This window comes from Panthera uncia, assembly GCF_023721935.1.
Source record: "Panthera uncia isolate 11264 chromosome A1 unlocalized genomic scaffold, Puncia_PCG_1.0 HiC_scaffold_17, whole genome shotgun sequence".
Classification (NCBI taxonomy): Eukaryota; Metazoa; Chordata; class Mammalia; order Carnivora; family Felidae; genus Panthera; species Panthera uncia.
Genome location: NW_026057577.1, coordinates 144,503,450 through 144,521,815, shown reverse-complemented (window position 1 = coordinate 144,521,815; position 18,366 = coordinate 144,503,450). Strand labels below are relative to the sequence as shown.

Here is an 18,366-nt window from a genome sequence, read left to right as displayed (position 1 = left end):
GATTAGAGAGGTGTGGTGGCCAGATCCCTGTAGATTCACTCTTTTGTCTTAATGATTGAGTCCCCTCGTGGCTTCCCTAGTAATCTGTGCTGCTCAATTAATTTTGCCATAAAGAAAATATAATTACATTTTATTAAGAAAAATAAAATTGTATTAACATGACAAGAAATACTTGAGGAAAAGAGACTATACAAATTTTTATTACGAAAATTTTAAGGATATTTTCTCATTCAACCATAGTGTCTATCACACTGTACTAAATTAGCAGAATTTAAGTTTTTTTTTAACAATCCATCATATTAAAAATTCCTAGATTGTCTCCTTAAATGTCATTTTACAGTTGGTTTGTTTGAGGATGAAAATAAGGTGTACACATTAGTTTTGGTTGTTAAGTCTTAAGTTCCTTTTGATCTAGAATATTCTTTGCTCCTTTCTGCTACCTCTACCCTATTTTGCCGTTGATTTCTTGAACAGACTAGGTCACTTGTCCTACATTTGTCTGATTGGCTTCTTGTATGCTGTCTACCACCTTGCTCCTTTGTCTCTATTTTTCCTTTAAACTGGAACATTTAAGTAACATCATAGTTAACCTGAACCTGTTTGTTCAGAAGAAGCCAGACAGGTGTGCGGTTCTTTCCCTCCAATTATCAGTTTTCAGGGTAAGGAATTGATGTGCTATTTCCATGGGTGATGAAAGTGTTTTTTCTTCTGTTGCTTTTTGTCCTTTTGCGGTTTTGTTTTTGGCTTTCCCCTTTTTGGGTAGTATGAACTCGTGTATTTGTGAAGCATTCAGTGTGTTTCCGTCAGTTTGGTCATTCTTTGATGCTCATATTGTCCTTTCATGAGACTTCATGATGGTTCCTGGGTCCTTTTGCCATGAGCCTATTCGACTTTGGTATCTTTGTTGTTTTCCGGTTATAGAGAATGTCCTTCCTAGGCAGTACATTTTTGACCCCAGTTCTGGAATCTCATTTCTCGAAGAAGCTCTGGTTCCTTTTAGTGTGGGTTGACACTAGGAGTGTTCCTTGTTTTGATTTTGAAGTTTTCATTGAGTTTTTTTCTTCCCTTTTTAGCATTTTGCCCTTACCATATCGGTCATTTCTCCCTTGTTGGTTTGGGGTTTGAAGAACACGTGAGTATAATACTTTTACAAGCTTACTTTCATTATTTTGCCCCAAATTTGATATTTGTTGAGTAAATGATAGTGTTGTAAAGAGTTACTTCATTTCTCAATTTGCCTTCCACAAAGGAATAGTTATCCAACGTTATCTCCTTCTTTTTCTTTTTAGTTTAAACTAACAGAGGCTCAAGACAGTGTAGATAATATTGCCAGCTGAGGAAGATGTGCTCTGAGTCCCATGATGCACTCATGTCTTTCTTCCTGCTGGGTGGGCCAAAGGCATGCTACTGGAAAGTTTTCGTACAGGATGATTTTTGACCTGTTCCATTGACTTGTATGCTCCCTTCTCTCCCTTTTCTTTAGCTTTCCCGTGGTGAGTTTAGAAAAGTGGCAACATATCAGTCAACTTAAAAAAAAAAAAAGGATCGGTCTGTTTTGGAATGATAGGCTCTAGTGTTTTCTAAAGAATTTGTCTTAATGTTGACATGTCCATGTTTTTAGAGGTAGATAAATATTTGGATGGTCAGCTACAGCTATTTTGTGGGGTCTGGTGACTATTTTGTGTAGGGGTCTATTTTGTGAAAGATCTAGTCTTTCCAGGAAGAGCTGACGTATCTGGAACGTTCTGTTCAGTTTGTGTATGTAAATCCGGAGAGCTCAGATTCTGAAGCGTTCTGAAAGGGCGAAGAGATGCATTTCAGTGTTTAATTGCAGCTCTGCTTCTCGCAGTTGAACACACTTGAAAGGTTCACGTAAAGCTTTGATAGGTTTGACTTTCCAAACTATCACCACTTGCTGTCTGAAATTCAGGAACCCCAAAGATTTGTCACTGTCCAAACTTTTACTCTCTGTAAGTTGAAAACGGAAGGGATTTGGAGAGCAGGGGAAATGTACGCAGTCGCTCCTCGGGGTGGGAGGTGAGGGGCTGAGACGGACCTGGCCGGCCGGCTGCTTGGGTGGAGCGCTGCTGCTTTCTTTGCTCAGCCCTGGGCGAGTCCGCCTCAGGCCAGAGTAGAGACGAGACTAGTGTTTTGCAGCAGTTAATTTTGTAAAATTTAATTCACTCTGCTTTTACCTTGTCTGCCTGAGTAGAGTGTTACTCTTTGATTTTACCTCATCCTTTCATAATATATAGCAGTGGGAGAGTCTGGTTTGCAGAGATGTCATTCAAAGGGGATTTTATAGTTGTTTTACAGCTTTTAGTCTGCTTGGATTGTTCATACATCATTAAACTGGGATGTAGGCCATATGGTAAAATTAAATTCTATTTATTTTTATTTCCAGGTACAAGCATCTCATTTTGAAGGCCTCATCACAACCATAGTTGGGTATATACTTTTAGCGATAACACTGATAATTTGTCACGTATCCTTTAATTAACTAACGTGGGTATTCAGTGATGTGATTCATACCAAAGAGTTGTTCCTGTTAATGACAGAACTGTTTCTTTTCTCTTGTCCTTTCAGTAAAAGCTGTAGATGTATGTAGTGAGGATGAGGACAGATAAAGTATGAAATAAATTGTCAAATAACATTAAGTGTTGCCTAAATAAGCATCTGTTATGCTCAGATTTTCCTTGACTGGATGCTGCAGGGCTTGGCAACTCTTGTTAAATTTCATAGGTCTCGTCGCTTGCTGGGAGTCTGCTATATCGTTGTTAAGGTAATTCCTGGTATAAGTTAAAACCAGAAGTGGCTTCTCCCCATTTGGATGATACTGATGATCTTTGTTTTTACCAAAGGTCTCTTTGCTAGTGGTGGTAGAAATTGGAGTGTTCCCTCTCATTTGTGGCTGGTGGCTGGATATCTGTTCCCTGGTAAGTAAGTTTGTTATTCATTATCATATGACCTGATAAATTAAAAGCTTCAAAAAAGGAGGTCTTTAAAATGAATTCCTTCTAAAGGAAACTCAAGAGGATAGTAATTTGCTTATTTTTTCTGAGAATGAATCATTGTGGAGTCTTAATGTTACTAGTGTTTGTTGAGTACATGATTTTATTTGAGGCTTTGTGCAGATTTTTGACGTCCGAGTATTTTGACTGCAACCTTTCCAATAACCAGTGGAGAAGTTTTGTACCCATTTTACTCTTCTAAATTTTACAGTAATGCTGAGACGTTACATATATAACGAGAACAATCTAATAAGACTATCTTTGTTTAATAAATTCAACTTTAATCATTTCTTTTAACTAAGATGCTTAGTCTTGATTATAATTAAAAAAAATTGTTTTTAATATTTATGTACTTTTGAGAGAGAGAGAGAGAGAGAGAGAGCGCATACATGCGAGCAGGGGAGGGGCAGAGAGAGAGGGAGACACAGAATCCAAAGCAGACTCCAGGCTCTGAGCTGTCAGCACAGAGCCCGATGCGGAGCTCGAACTCATGAACTGTGAGATCATGATCTGAGCTGAAGTCGGAGGCTTAACTGACTGAGGTGCTCAGTCAGCTCAGGACCCAGGTGCTCCTTGATTATAATTTTTAAGGCTGCCAGTGATAATCACGTTTTGACTTTTCAGAAATATTTTGTGTGTAGAAAAGCACCCATACCTTACTATTAAAACTTGTCACGAATGCAGACCTGTAACCAAGGAAAGAAGGTATCGTTAACCAAAAATGTGTCTTTCACAGTAGCAGCATTAGTAAAGTTTGTTTTGTTTTTTGTTTTTTGTTTTTTTTTTTTTTTTGAGAGAGACAGAGACAGTATGAGTGGGGGAGGGACAGAGAGAGGGAGAGTAAGAATCCCAAGCAGCCTCTGCACTGTCAGTGCAGAGCCCGACACAGGGTTTGAACCTATAAAACCACAAGATCATGACCTGAGCTGAAACCAAGAGTCGGACGCTCAGCTGACTGACTGAGCCACCCAGGCGCCCCCGCATTAGTGAAATTCTTATTCGCCAATTGGTTTATCAGTCTTCCTTCTAATATTTAAAACCTTCAAGGGTCATTATCTATCTTTGAAATAGGATCCTGTTTTATATCAGTTATATTTCTGTCATACCATGAAATGACATTTAAAGAGCTGTAGTCCTAGAACATCCTAACCCATACACGTAGTGATATATTCACTTCCTGGAAGATGGAGATGTTAATTTGGCAAATGTGAGTGGTACAGATCTCTCACTTGTTCCGCTTTGATTTAGGAAATGTTTGATGCTACCTTGAAAGACCGAGAGCTGAGCTTTCAGTCGGCGCCAGGTACTACCATGTTTCTGCACTGGCTGGTGGGGATGGTGTACGTGTTCTACTTTGCCTCCTTCATTCTGTTGCTAAGAGAGGTAAGTTCTCAGGGAGACGCCAGCACTGTCCCTTTAAGGAAAGGACTTTGTTTTAACCACGTGTCCTGACTCATTTTCTCAAGGATTTTAGTCTAAGAAGGAATAGCTGATAGAGGAATTTGGCTTTATGTCTTTAAACCGTTTTCAGTCATTTGTCTCAAAAACTGATAAATTTTAATATTTCTGCGTATAGTTAACGAGTTTGAAAGATGAGTAGATCGAGGATAAAACTACTTGTTTTACTTGGTGTCTTTTGTAGCCATCCTCTCCTACAAATTCTTGAAATTTTATGTGATGTGAGTCTGACTTGGACTTCGTTCAAGGAAATATAGTGCTGGAAATACCCAGAGGTTTTGCAGGATCACGATGTAAAGTTTGTAATCAAGTACATTAAATACGGAATCACAGTGAGGGTCGCTTATGACTGCAGTTCCCTTGCTGATGAGTACCTTCACTAGTCCCGTTTTTAGAATACGGTCTTTCCCGATTTGAAGAGAGTGAAAGTAGGGCCAGTATTTGATTAGTATACGTCATGTGCAATCATTCTGATGCGGTGGGCAGTGTAAAAGTGAGTAATTTTCACAAGCGTACTTGCTGCTGTGCATTAGTCCCTCACATATTACCGCATAGTCCCTCTGCGCCAGACGCGGTGCTGACTGCTGAGGTAATAGTGAGAAACAGAGACACGATTCCCGCTCTTTCCGATTTTATATCCTGGGAAGGAGGAGAGACATCTGACAAGTCCGCTTACAGCAGTGAGAGTGGTGATGGAGATGCACAGGGCCGCCGGAGGAGGCCGACTGATCCAGTGTGAATGGCCTAATGCTATCCTGGCGTACATTGTGTTTTGGGAAATTGAGGCTTTAAGGAGGGGGGCTGAGGTCAAAATGTTCTCCTGAATCATATAGTGTAAGTTCGGTAAATTCTACTTGCAAATAAAACTTGTATTCTTTCTTTGAAGCAAGTGATTGAGACCAACTTAATCTATTCAAAACTGTATAGAACCTCTTAATTACACTGTTAAGTGATAAACTGTTTCACATTGTAATTTTTCATCTTCTCAGTGGGGTGGTTTTTGTGGTGCACAATCCTAGAATTGGGGTGTCAGATGAAACCTTAGAGGTCAGAAACCCCCTCATTTGGAGGTTGGAGAAATAGAGTTTGGGCAGTGGAAATGCTTTACACGTGCTAACTCCGTGAATTTGGACCACCTGAGACCACTACCTAGCCTTGCCCGTTGCCCCACCACCCACAGCCTCTTGGGTTGATGATTTCCACTGAGAAACGGAAAAAGGATGTAGACAGTAAAATGAAAATGCTGAGAGTTTCTAGCTCCTCTCCGGAGTGTGAGGCTGAAATCAGATCTTGTATTAAAACATTTATAAATTGCAACATAATTCTTTCACTGGATGACACAATATAGTGACAGTTCCTTTATTTTTCTATTTTCATTTTATTTATTTTAATGTTTTTAATTTATTTTTGAGAGCGAGAGAGTGAGCGAGCGAGCAGGGGAGGTGCAGAGAGGGAGAGGACAGAGGATCCCAAGTGGGCTGCACGCCGACAGCAGAGAGCCCGGTGCAGGGCTCGAACTCACGAACTGTGAGATCATGACCCGAGCTGAAGTTGGATTCTCAACTGACTGAGCCACCCAGGTGCTCCTATAGTGACAGTGTTTGAAAACAACAACAACAACAAAAAACAACTTATTTTTTATTTTGGAGATTTAGGTTTCTTGACAAATTCTACATTTTTTTTTTTTTCATTGAATGATTAAATGGACATCCAGCAAAATAGTTTATTTCATATAGATTCTGATTTAGGAACTTCTTTTCATAGGAAAGCCATGTGAATTTTCTGGGACCCATTTTATTAAGTTTTAAAAGCTTACTTTTCTGTTGATATTTTAGCTCATCTACAGAGTCTGAAGACATTGGTGAGTATTCATAGCATTTAAAATATATTTGCAGGTACTTCGACCTGGTGTCTTATGGTTTCTAAGGAATTTGAATGATCCAGATTTTAATCCAGTACAAGAAATGATCCATTTGCCCATTTATAGGCATCTCCGAAGATTTATTTTGTCAGTGGTAAGCATACCTTTTTATTGTTTTTTGAGTAAAGTGTGCTACCCTTTTGTATTGTTTTGTGGGGGTTTTTTGGCGGCGGGGGGTGCAGTCAGGGGCTGGTAGAGTAGATACGTTGAGTTATTTATGTTTAAGTTGGTGGAAGTTAGTTGTCAAACAGCTGTTCTGTTGGTTGTTTTGATAAAGTAATTAAAATGTTTACTAAAAACAACATTCCCTAGTTCTTTAGTAGTATAATTGGTTGCCAAATTATGGCTTTTGAATTACACTTCATTTGCATTGGAGCAGTGGAGATTCATTAATAGTTTTTAAATTCAAAAAACTCTAAACAGAAGTATCTTGAAGTTTCTGTCCCACCTGGAAGAAGAAATTACCTAGTTAAAGCTAAGTTTTTTTAAAATAAAATTTACAAAGCAATATGGTGCCTTCCGGAAACTTTTGTAGCTATTAATATGGGTCACGTCTTATATGTGGTTTATTAAGTTGCAGATGATTCTGATCGTTCATTGTAAGTTTCTGACCCTCTCTTCACATACCGTGCAGTGATTATCCTTTGTGGCTCCTCCTTGAGCCTTTGTGTCCTAGAGAGAGAGAGAGAGAGAGAGAGAGAGAGAGAGAGCAGTGATTATCCTTTGTGGCTCCTCCTTGAGCCTTTGTGAGAGAGAGAGAGAGGGAGAGAGGGAGAGAGGGAGAGAGGGAGAGAGGGAGAGAGGGAGAGACAGAAGCACCCTTCCCAGGAATGCATTCTTTCCACAAAGTGACCCAAGTATATAGTCTGTGGAGTGAGAACACTCTGGGCCGTGGGTGGGTATAGACACTTGGATTGCATCCTGGCTGGGTGTGTTCAGAAGTCTGTTTGTCTCTCACAGGAATGGTTAACAGTGGTGTTCTGCCTTTTTTCTTAACTGCAGATTGTCTTTGGCTCCATTGTTCTCCTGATGCTTTGGCTTCCTATACGTATAATTAAGAGTCTGCTGCCTAATTTTCTTCCATATAATGTCATGCTCTATAGGTGAGTTTTTGAAATTTAGAAGCTTTACTAGTTTAGCTTTGTTGATAACCTAGAGTGTATACATTTAAAACATTCATTTCTTAACAGATACTGGAAATCATTTGATACTTGAGTTTTGCCATTTTAGATCGTATAAACATTAGTTTAGCAGTTGCATTTTCCAAAGAAAGACTTATTTTTATGCAAATCAAGTGTGCTTTGGTTCAGCATTGAAATGTTTACCGTACTTAATGACACCATGTTAGCCGCCATCATTTTTGTATGAAAAGCACATCATAAGGAATGTGTAGCCATAGTTATATGTTTAATTGTAGATTAAAATGAAGAAATAAGGCTTATGGATGGAAAATCTTTTTCATTTAAAAGCCTAAGTCACCTGGAAACTTAGTCTCTGCCATTCCCCCCCCTCCCCAATTCCTTTTTTCATTGACTTGCATCATCCTTTCAGTTACCTGAACAGAAGGCTGCTGGGAAATTGGATTTCTTCCTCAGACTTCTAATTAGTCTTTAAATATCGTTAAGTCTTATTTTTAAAGGTCTCTTATCTAATCCAGCTTGATTTACCACTTCCTTAGTTTAGGCTTTCCTCTTGTTCTCCATTTATAGCCCATCCTTACTTAACACCCTGCCTCTTCCTCCATAATCTACATCATAATATCCGGGTCATGTGCAAGGCTTGGCATAGTCTCATGTTGACTTTCCAGCATCCTGTCCCTGCATTGTCTGACTCAAATTCTGCTCTCCAACCATGCTCCCCTCCGCTCAGTCTCCCTAAAACACCTAGCTATTCCTTGTCTTCCTTTCTGTTTAGAATGACCTTCTTCCTCATGTTTAGCTGGAACCCTTTTTGTTATCTTTACTCAAAATCCAAATTAAGATTTGATTCTCTGAATTTTTCCCTAACTAGAGTAAATCCTCATTCCTTCCTTGTGAATTTGGGTCTGGTTATAGTGAGAACCAGGAAGCTTAGGCTTTGGCTATATATATTGTTAGGATAGACCCATTTTGGTAGTCAGTTACACTTAGAAGTTTAGCAGTTTTGGGCCTGTATAGCAGTATTTAGTCCATTCTTCCATTAAAAAAAAACAAAACAAAACAAGGGCCCATTGTATGTCCGGTCCTTTTCTGTGCACTAGGTATATAACAGTGAACCAAACAAAATCAAGACAATTCTCTGCTCTTGTGGAGCTTACATTTCAGTGAGGGGGAGACACCCCTCAAAATAGAATATGTAGTATATCTGGGGTCATCAGTACTAGGGGCTTGGAAGATGAAGCAGAGAAAGGGGATAGAGAGAGTGGCCAAGATGGGGTTGTAATTTAGAAGTGACTGATGAGGACCTGAAGAGGTGACAGCTCAGGAAAGCCCTGTCGGAGCTGCTGAGGGATGAGCCATATGGGTTCCTGAAGGTAGAGTGTCCTTGCAGGGGGTGGGCAAGTGCGGTGACATTGGGGTCCGTTTGAGGAGTAGCAGGGAGGCCAGTCTGGCTGGGGTGGAAGAAGGAAAGCATGGTGGTTGGCTGTGAGGTCAGAGAAGTCATGCAAAACCAGATCCTACAGAGTCTCGTAAGCCACTGGAAGCATTTTGGGTTCAACTTGAGCGATTTGGGGAGTTCTTGAAACGTTTGACCAGAAGAGTGATCTGATACAGGTTAGTTAAGAAGCGTCACCGTGGCTGCTGTGATGAGAAGAGACTGGGTCAGGTGGCCAGGACAGAAGCGGGAAGCCGGCTGGGAGGATGGCGCAGTGACCTTGGTGCTGAGGTGAAGGAAGTAGCAGTGGAGGTAATGAGAGGTGGTGAGATTTAGGGCATTGCTAGGATCCAGTCAGCAGGACTCCAGCTGTTTGAGTTGGAGTGAAATAAAGGCAGTCAATGACCTGAGCACCTGGAAGGATGGAGTTGCCATTTACTGGGATGAGGAAGGCTGTGGAGGAGCAGGATTAGAAGGGAAGAGTGGGAATTTGGTCATGGTCAACTGAAGACGTCTCATGTCTGTAGGAGACGTTGAGGTCGCACTTTGGATACAAAGTTAGGAGTTAGGGAAGACGTCTGAGTGGTACATAGAAATTTACCGCAACGTAGAAATTTAAGCCACACGAGTGTGCATTCATCCAGAGAGCATGCACACGTGAGAGAGGACAGAGCCTGGGGCCCTCCGTTGTCTTCGGCTCCCTGAGCTAACAGATCTAGAAGGGCGTCCAGTGAGAAAGCGTTTTGAGGACCAAGGAGTACCCAGTTGTGTAATACGCCATACAGCCAGTGAGGTGGGACCCAGACCTGACCATCACATTTAACAACACAGAGGTCACCGGCGACCCTCGTCGGGACTGGTTTTGGAGGATTCAAGGGAGAAAGGGGGAGAGGTGATAGAGACAGCGTCAAGGAGTTTTGCTGTCGTCCCATCAGATGTTTAGTATGATGCAGTTACGATGGAAAATAGAGTCGCGCTGTAAATCACAGCTGTTTGTCATTGTCCTAGTGATGCTCCAGTGAGTGAACTGTCCCTTGAGCTGCTCCTGCTTCAGGTGGTCTTGCCGGCGTTACTTGAACAGGGACACACGCGGCAGTGGCTGAAGGGGCTCGTGCGAGCGTGGACTGTAACTGCTGGGTACTTGCTGTAAGTAGGCACTTGATGACCTTTCTGACAAAGTACGTTCCGTGCCCCACTCAGGAGATCGGAGTTTGAAGAAGAGACCATTTGGTGATATCTGCAGGTACATAGGATACTTACTTTGTTCAATTCTTCGTCTTGCTTATTTTTCTCATTACCGTACATCCTTTTATAGAGAACGTACGCACGTTTTTACCCTCTTAAAGTTGAATCTTTGTGATTTAAATGTTTTTCCAGAGAATGTGTGGCATTCTGCTGTCTTATTGCGAAGTACGCATTGGCTTGTATCGGATTGAGCAGGTGTCCCCTGCAGCCTCCGCCATCTCATTTTTGCCGCCACGGATGCGCGTTGAGTTCCCTGCCACAATAGGCACAGACGCTGGACTGAATTTTCAGGGTGTTTTGGACACGAATAGTAAATTTGGAAAAGTTTAATTTAAAGCAGGTACCAGCGTTTAGGCCAGAATGAGGGGACTAATAGTGCTGTGTATGGATTCTGCTTGTACGTTTTCTACCTTAAGGAATAATAAGAAAGTACGTCTCCTGTCTGCTGTTTATTCTGATCTGAAGAGAGAATTTTTATTGATGTAATTTTTACACAGGGATCTGCATTCCTATTTATTGGGAGACCAGGAAGAAAACGAGAACAGTGCAAACCAACAAGTTAACAATAATCAGCACGCTCGAAACAACAATGCTATTCCCGTGGTGGGGGAAGGCCTGCATGCAGCCCACCAAGCCATACTGCAGCAGGGGGGGCCTGTTGGCTTTCAGCCTTATCGCCGGCCTTTAAATTTTCCACTCAGGGTAGGTACTAGAAGACTTAGACATGGGGCGCCTGGGTGGTTCAGTTGGTTAAGCATCTGACTTTGGCTCAGGTCATGATCTCGCAGCTCATGAGTTTGAGCCCCATGTCGGGCTCTGTGCCGACAGCTCAGTGCCTGGATCCTGCTTTGGATTCTGTATCTCCCTCTTTGTCTCTCTGCCTCTCCCTCACTCACAGTCTGTCTCTCTCTGTCTCTCAAAAATAAAAAAACATACAGAAAATTAAAAAAAGACTTCACCAGAAGTCAAGTTTTTTCCCAATTTCTATTGAGAAATTTGCTGCTGTGGCTGGTGCTAGGAGCAGGTAGTCCTCTGTATAGAACTATCTCGCAGTCTCCTGAAAAGAGCCCCCAGCTCTCTCGTTAGCAACATGATATGTGTAAACCTAAGGTAAGTTGATCAGATCTCATAAGTGGCTCACAGCGTTGGGACTCCCTATGCTGCTGCTCCCTCTGCTGTTTGAAAGGAGCAGTGTTAAAGACCCTGGTGAAAATAAGAAATTAACATTATTGATATATTTCAATTATGTGTCAGAGCTGAAATGGGCATTTTAATGTTTTCCCTATTTAATATTCTTCCTAACGTGGCAAGATTGAGTAGTAATCTCATGTTTACATCTGTTGAAACTAAAGAACAGATTGGTTAAGGAAGTGTCTTGTCCCAGCAAAACTTTCCCCCAGCCCCCACCAGAACTGTTCCTGACAAGGGTCGCGGTGGCTTTTGTTTCGTTAAATCCGATGGTCAGGTCTTGGTCCTCACCTCGCTGGCTGGATAAGTAACGTGTTGCACTTTTGGTCAGTCCTTACTCCACGAAACGCTTTTTCAGAAAGCATTCAGGAATCTTCAGGGAGGAGGTGATGCTTTTAAGTCTCTAAAGTTAGGCCAGCCAGAGAATAAAATTGGAAGTGGAAGGGCATGCCAGGCACATGCCAAAACACGAGGCAAGTTAGACATGGTAAGTTTGGAACTGCAGGGAATTAAGTGGATCTAGAGGGTGGAGTGGTGGGGGGGTGCCTGGGTGGCTCAGTCTGTCTGAGTCTGTCTGACTTTTTTTTTTTTTTTTTTTTGTTTTAATGGTTTTTTTTTAATGTTTGTTTATTTTTAACAGAGAGAGAGAGAGAGTGGGGGAGGGGTGGAGAGAGAGGGAGACACAGAATCCAAAGCAGGCTCCAGGCTCTGAGCCATCAGCACAGAGCCCGACACGGGGCTCAAACTCACAGACCGTGAGATCATGACCTGAGCTGAAGTCGGATGCTCAACTGACTGAGCCACCCAGGTGCCCCTAAATGTCTGACTCTTGGTCTCTGCTCAGGTCTTGACCTCAGGGTCATGAGTCCAGGCCCCGTGTTGGGCTCTGCACTGGGTGTGAAGCCTACCTTAAAAAAAAAGGAGGGGAGGGGGGCGCCTGGGTAGCTCGGTTGGTTAAGCGTCTGAGCCTTCATTTCAGCTCAGGTCACGATCTCAGGATTTGTGAGATCGATCCCCATGTCGGGCTCTGCGCTGATGGCATGGAGCCTGTTGGGGATTCTCTGTCTCTCTCTCTGTCTCTCTCAAAATAAGTAAATAAGCATTTAAAAAAACAGAGGGTGGGGTGTATGCAGGTGAGCGTGAGCAATGGGGGAGTCGTGAGAGATGAGGCTCTTAGGCAAAAGGTACTTTCCGGCCCAGATGAGAGACAGTCGGTGGGAGTTTCTCAGGCAACGAAGGCCGACAGGCTCCTCTTGGAGTGTTATGGTGGGTGCTTCTCCGTCTTCCCTCTAGAGCTCTCCCTTCTGGGCCTGGTGAGGGAGAAGGCCAGCAGCGGATGCTCCTCTTCTGCCCCGGGGGCAGCCACTTTCCTCTCAGCCTGCTCGCTTCTCACGCGCACATGTCTGTCCAGGAGCCTCCGCTACACGTGACAGTTCACATTTAAACTTAATTAAAAGTAAATACAACTCGCGAGGATGTGGTGTGATGGATGTGTTAATTACTTCACTGGTAGGAATCCCTTTACGATGTGTACATACAGCGAATCACGTTGTACACTTTAAATACATCACGGTTTTGTCGGTGAGGGGAAAGTACATTTCTAGTAACAGCACGCGCAGAGTAGATACAGTGTGGCCGTCACCCCCCGGTGACCCCACGTTGCGTGTGCTCGGCCGCTTGTGCCAGCGCAGGTTCCGTCATCGGTCACAGAGAGGTCTAATTAGGCAGCACTGTTAGAGAGGAAGCTTTCCTTTTCACGAAAACTTGTTTTTTGAGAATGTGATTACAAGGTGAGTGTTGGGGCACCTGGGTGGCTCAGTCGGTTGCATGTTCAGCTCTTTAGCTCAGCTCGGGTCATAATCTCGAGGTTTGGGAGGTTGAGCCCTGAGTCAGGCTGTGTGCTCACTGACTGTGTGGGGCCTGTTGGGGAGCCTCTCTCCCTCTGACCTTGTTGTCCTGCACATATGGGCACTCTCTTTCTGTGTCTTTCTCAAAATAAGTAAACTTTTAAAAACGAGCGTGCACACACAAGTGGGGGAGGGACGGAGAGAGGGAGGCACAGAATCCGAAACGGACTCCAGGCTCTGAGCTGTCGGCACAGAGCGCAACACAGGGCTCGAACCCACAGACCGCGAGATCATGACCTGAGCCAAAGTTGGACACTTAACCGACTGAGCCACCTAGGAGTCCCTAAGTAAACTTGTAAAAGAAATGGTATGTTTTTAGTTTTAATTTGGAAACATGTAAGCTGATTGTGTCTTACTTTATGCTGATTACAAAATATACATCCTTATTACTTGCTGATGTATCTGATTGTCTGAAAATAGACACTTACTTTTAGCTGAAATTAGAAGTAAATTTACCTAAAATAAAAATCTTTTTGTGTGAAATGGAAGGAAACCTAGGAATAAAAGCCATTTCTTCTTACTGGGAGGATTATTAGGACACATTGAGGGGTGTCCTAAAATATGTTGAGCACATTTGAATCCCTTATGCCCTCTTATGTTTTGCCTTGCAGATATTTTTGTTGATTGTCTTCATGTGTATAACCTTACTGATTGCCAGCCTCATCTGCCTTACTTTACCAGGTATGAGCTAATGACGTGAAAAGATGCTTTGTATCTTCCATCAGGTATAAACCTGAAATAGTTTGCCCCTTATTTTTGATTGATTATGGGCTATTGATCTCTTTAGGACTCTCCATCTCCTTGGAGTCATTTGTCTTAGAACAGAGGGGGACAAAATCGAGGTATATCGAGGTATAATTTCTGATTCATTTTTAGAAGTAAATTACATATGGGCACTCAGTTTTCTTGGACATAGTCTTTAAAAAATCACCTGTGTGGCTTAGGTCATTTTTTTCAAGTCAGTCTTTCGACGTGGATCACGTTTGCCCTCACTGTATCTTTCCAGTCCGCTGCGTCTTGTTGCTAGGCACCTTTATGAAGCCAGACCGGTTCCCTTTATTGTCTGGTGTTCACAAATACTGATCTTCAAATTTCAGCTAAACGACATTTCTTCATCTGACAAGTGAGATGCTGTGGATGAATATAGTAGTTTGTCATGCTCTGCAAAGGTCAGGAGTAAATGGGAGTCGAGCCCAGAGCCAGTGACAAAGTCTCAGGAACAGCTTGCTGCCCCCAACCTCCCAGTTAGTGTTTATAGCAAGCCAGAAAATCCTGATTCTTACTGATCTATGTTAGCCACTTAAATAATCATTAAGTGGAAGATACTTTTCATTCTTACAAGTACATAAATGTGTATTGACTTAGTATCTCAAGTATAGCACTGCTTCTATAATGTTCTAAATCTGATTTGTATTGAATACTTGAGTTTTTCCATGAGGGCTAAGGTCAAGGAACAAGTAGGAAATTTAGTTTTGAGTGAGGTTTTTAAAAATAATGAGAATATTCTCTAATCTGTAGGAATTGTGATTTAACTTAAAATGGTAAAAATAAAGGTGGTGTTGTTTTTTTTTTTTAACTGCTTCTGAATAATAAACTTTGACCTTTAGAACTATGCTCGTAGGAAGCTCACTACTCCTCATATCACAGCTCTCAACAAAGTCTGATTAACAGCTGGGTGCAACATAGTAAATACATTGCTGAGAAAAGTTGGGTTTTGAACTTCAGACAGTTTTACATTTGTGGTTTTAATGTTCTATTTTCGTGTCTTTATCAGAAATACTGAAAAGTTAAAGGAAGGAAACCTTTTAGTATCCAAATTTGTTAGTAAAAGTACTTTAATTTCACTGAAGATTGTTAACTAAATATTCCCCTGTTAATCTAATCTCACTATGGGTTAGTTTTCTGTAGCTTCAGTTCAGCTGATGATAACTTAGTACAAACTAAAAATTTTAACCCTGTCCTCTCAGAAACACTTAAGTAGAAGTGTGTGAAGTATAGAATAGAAACGGGCCATCAGATTTTTAAAAACCACCCAACTATAAACAACCACAGCAACTACAAAAAACCTTGGGATAGCAATGTATGTAAACATATGTGTGTATATAAAATACTAAACATTTCTACAGAATTACCAGTAGTGATTTTTATATCTTTTTCAAATTAACATTCACATGTGTTTATTTCACATAACATTTATGTGTATTTGTCTTTAACAATAACTTATCTTCACATCCAAACCATTTTGTGAGGTTGCAGAGAAGTGTCGATGCCAGCAGTGTGGCTTGTGAGACTTAGTTGTTGAGCTGCTTTAGTTCAGTTGGAGGCAGAGTGCTTCATTGGTCAAGAGCATGAGCTCTGTGGTTCATTGGTCAAGGCATGAGTTCAAATTCAGCCTCCACCCTCACGGGACCTTGGTTGGGCCAGGTTCTTAATCTTCAAAATGGAAATAGTGGCTGCTTAGGGGTTCTTAGGAGGATTGAGATAATATATGGAGAATGCTCAGCACAGCCACTAGCTCCTTTTAGGTATTTAAAAATAACACTGTATTAACAAGAACTTGATCCATAGAAAAATACGCAAGACGTTTGGGCCTTGCTGTTCTTTCTAGCCTTATTGAAAAGTAACCAAGTGAAGAAAGTTACCATATGGAATGGTCTTGCCTGAGTTAGATTTTTATGGGTACGTTACACAATTTCTTTGTGTGAGGCAGTTATTTAGACACTTCTCAAATCTGTCTAAGTTAAGACACTTATCAAATCTGTTTAATATTTGGATCTTTTTTCTAAGAGAATTAATATGTTCCTTGATTATTGTGCTTTAAAATGTTACTATGCCCATTTCATATTAAAATAAGCTTAGTTTTCTGTCTTGATGGACAAACCAACTGAAAGAAAGTTAATCTGACTTACTTGTAATGTTCCTAAATGTTGAGGGTATTGACAGCATAAATAATAACTAAATTCCCCACTTTTGTCATATTATGTGGTAATGATTTTATTTGGTGGTAAAAACAATGGAAACAACCTCCTCAATTGTTTTCATTCTGAAAGAGTAGGTAATCAACAGGGCCGGGCAGAGTAGATGTCACAGGAGAGCTTGTCCCCTGACTTCCTCCTGTGTTTTAGTTGTGTCTTAATCAAATAATTGCATTCTTTAGAGTGTGTGTGTGTGGTGGTGGTGGGGGGTGCTTATTGTTACTTATTTTTAATGAAGACATTGACATATCAAAATGTGATGTCTTTTTACTTATCACTTAAAACGATTGAAATAATTGAAAATACTAACAGAAGGACATCAAGATTATAGTTCTCTTTACACAGATAGCCACATATCTCATTTATCAGCCTTTCTGTTTTCAGTATTTGCTGGCCGTTGGTTAATGTCATTTTGGACGGGGACTGCCAAAATTCATGAGCTCTACACAGCTGCTTGTGGTCTCTATGTTTGCTGGCTAACCATAAGGGCAGTGACGGTGCTGGTGGCCTGGATGCCACAGGGACGCAGAGTGATCTTCCAGAAGGTTAAAGAGTGGTCCCTCATGGTAGGTTTTTCTACTACAGAACTGATGGTGTATGATAGGAGTAGTGGATACATGTTTAGTCATTTATTTAAATCTTTTCACTTGTTTCTTCATTATGCATATGGTGTCGAGAGTTGATTTATTTTTAATTAGAAGGGATATTCCTTTAAGACATTAGCTTTCTGATTCATTCTGAGAACCACAGTTGGATGAATTCAAGGGTCAAAAGAAAATCATATTACTACATGATCCAGTAGGGCCCTTAAGTAAGTAATGTAATTAGAAGTTATTTTGGAGATGTTAAGGTATAAGATATTCTTTAGAATTTAAAATCAGTCTAGACATTTTAAGATACTTTTCTAAAATTTGATTTTTTGATCTATTTGAATATGTAAAAATCTTGACTTCAGGATTAAGTTTGTGTTTTTCATATAAATGGTATTCCTTTAATTACACATTTCTATTGCTGATTCAAGAATGTCTTGGCTAATGTGAAAGTGTAGTAAGTAATGGAAATTATTACTCAGTAAGTACCTAATTGCACAGAGGTGGGAGAAAATGTCAGTGTAAGATGACCGTCCATGTGTGATGATTTATTGATTGATTGTGATGTTGGCTATGCTTGCTAAATAGGTTTAGGTCACTGCTTATGCCTCTTCATTTGTATAATCCTAGTTTTGTATCTGAATCTAGATTTTAATTTCACTAAAAGGTTAATATTAGCGTTGAAAGAAAAACTTGAGATTTATTATATATTATGAATGGAGGGGCTTAATTGCTGTTTAATTTCACAAGATAATGAGACGCTTAAATATATTTAAAATACGGAAACCAGCTAATAACCAGTTTTCATTTGGTAATTTTCTGTTTCTATTTTCTATTATCGATATGCCATTTAAAAAAACAAGTACTGCATTTTGTATGACCCACGTCATGTTAGTCTCTTGTTGAAACAGATGTACTCACCGAGGCTACGTTAAGAGAAAGGGAGGTCATCAGACATCAGGGCCACTTTAAGCACTCATTTCTTTGTCAGGATTCTGTAGTGGTGCTTTCATAGTCTCTATTGTTTTCTCAGTGTTGACTTTATTTTCATTTTTTTGTTGCTTTGTCCAAATTCTAGAGCTGTGCTAACAGAGTAGCCATGTAGCTAATGGCTACTGTATTGGCAACACAGATATAGGACATTTTGGTTATCATAGTTCTGTTGGGCCACAGAGGATTCTAGAGGGAGCCAGTTTGATCAGCGGGTTTAATTACCTTCACTGGGGTTTCTACAGAGCCCTTCTCCTGTACCAGTCCACCTCCAGGGTTACAGGTCAGCCTGTGAGTTGGCTTCATTGGATTAGGAGCCTGGGATAATCAGTAGCTTTTCTTGGACAAATGAAAACCTACTTCTGAGAATGAGTTTGAGAAAAACAGCACAGCCACCTGGTTAATATATGTAATAATGACTTCTGTAATTTATAAGCAAAAATGCATAATAGTTTCATGCTTTTATTATAGCTTGAGCTTGATATACATATTCATTTAATGATATAA

General features: G+C 40.9%; 1 protein-coding gene across 1 annotated transcript in view; it reads left to right on the top strand.

The window, feature by feature from the left end:
- The window catches only part of MARCHF6 (membrane associated ring-CH-type finger 6), a 78,282-nt gene that overhangs the window by 40,457 nt on the left and 19,459 nt on the right, over nucleotides 1-18,366 (top strand). Inside the window, exons 11-21 of the mRNA XM_049648277.1 lie at nucleotides 1,074-1,132; nucleotides 2,405-2,485; nucleotides 2,714-2,782; nucleotides 2,862-2,936; nucleotides 4,260-4,394; nucleotides 6,365-6,484; nucleotides 7,393-7,493; nucleotides 9,973-10,110; nucleotides 10,707-10,911; nucleotides 13,916-13,985; nucleotides 16,664-16,845. Coding sequence (XP_049504234.1) covers nucleotides 1,074-1,132; nucleotides 2,405-2,485; nucleotides 2,714-2,782; nucleotides 2,862-2,936; nucleotides 4,260-4,394; nucleotides 6,365-6,484; nucleotides 7,393-7,493; nucleotides 9,973-10,110; nucleotides 10,707-10,911; nucleotides 13,916-13,985; nucleotides 16,664-16,845 — 1,235 coding nt within the window. The remainder of the gene's footprint in view (nucleotides 1-1,073; nucleotides 1,133-2,404; nucleotides 2,486-2,713; nucleotides 2,783-2,861; nucleotides 2,937-4,259; nucleotides 4,395-6,364; nucleotides 6,485-7,392; nucleotides 7,494-9,972; nucleotides 10,111-10,706; nucleotides 10,912-13,915; nucleotides 13,986-16,663; nucleotides 16,846-18,366) is intronic.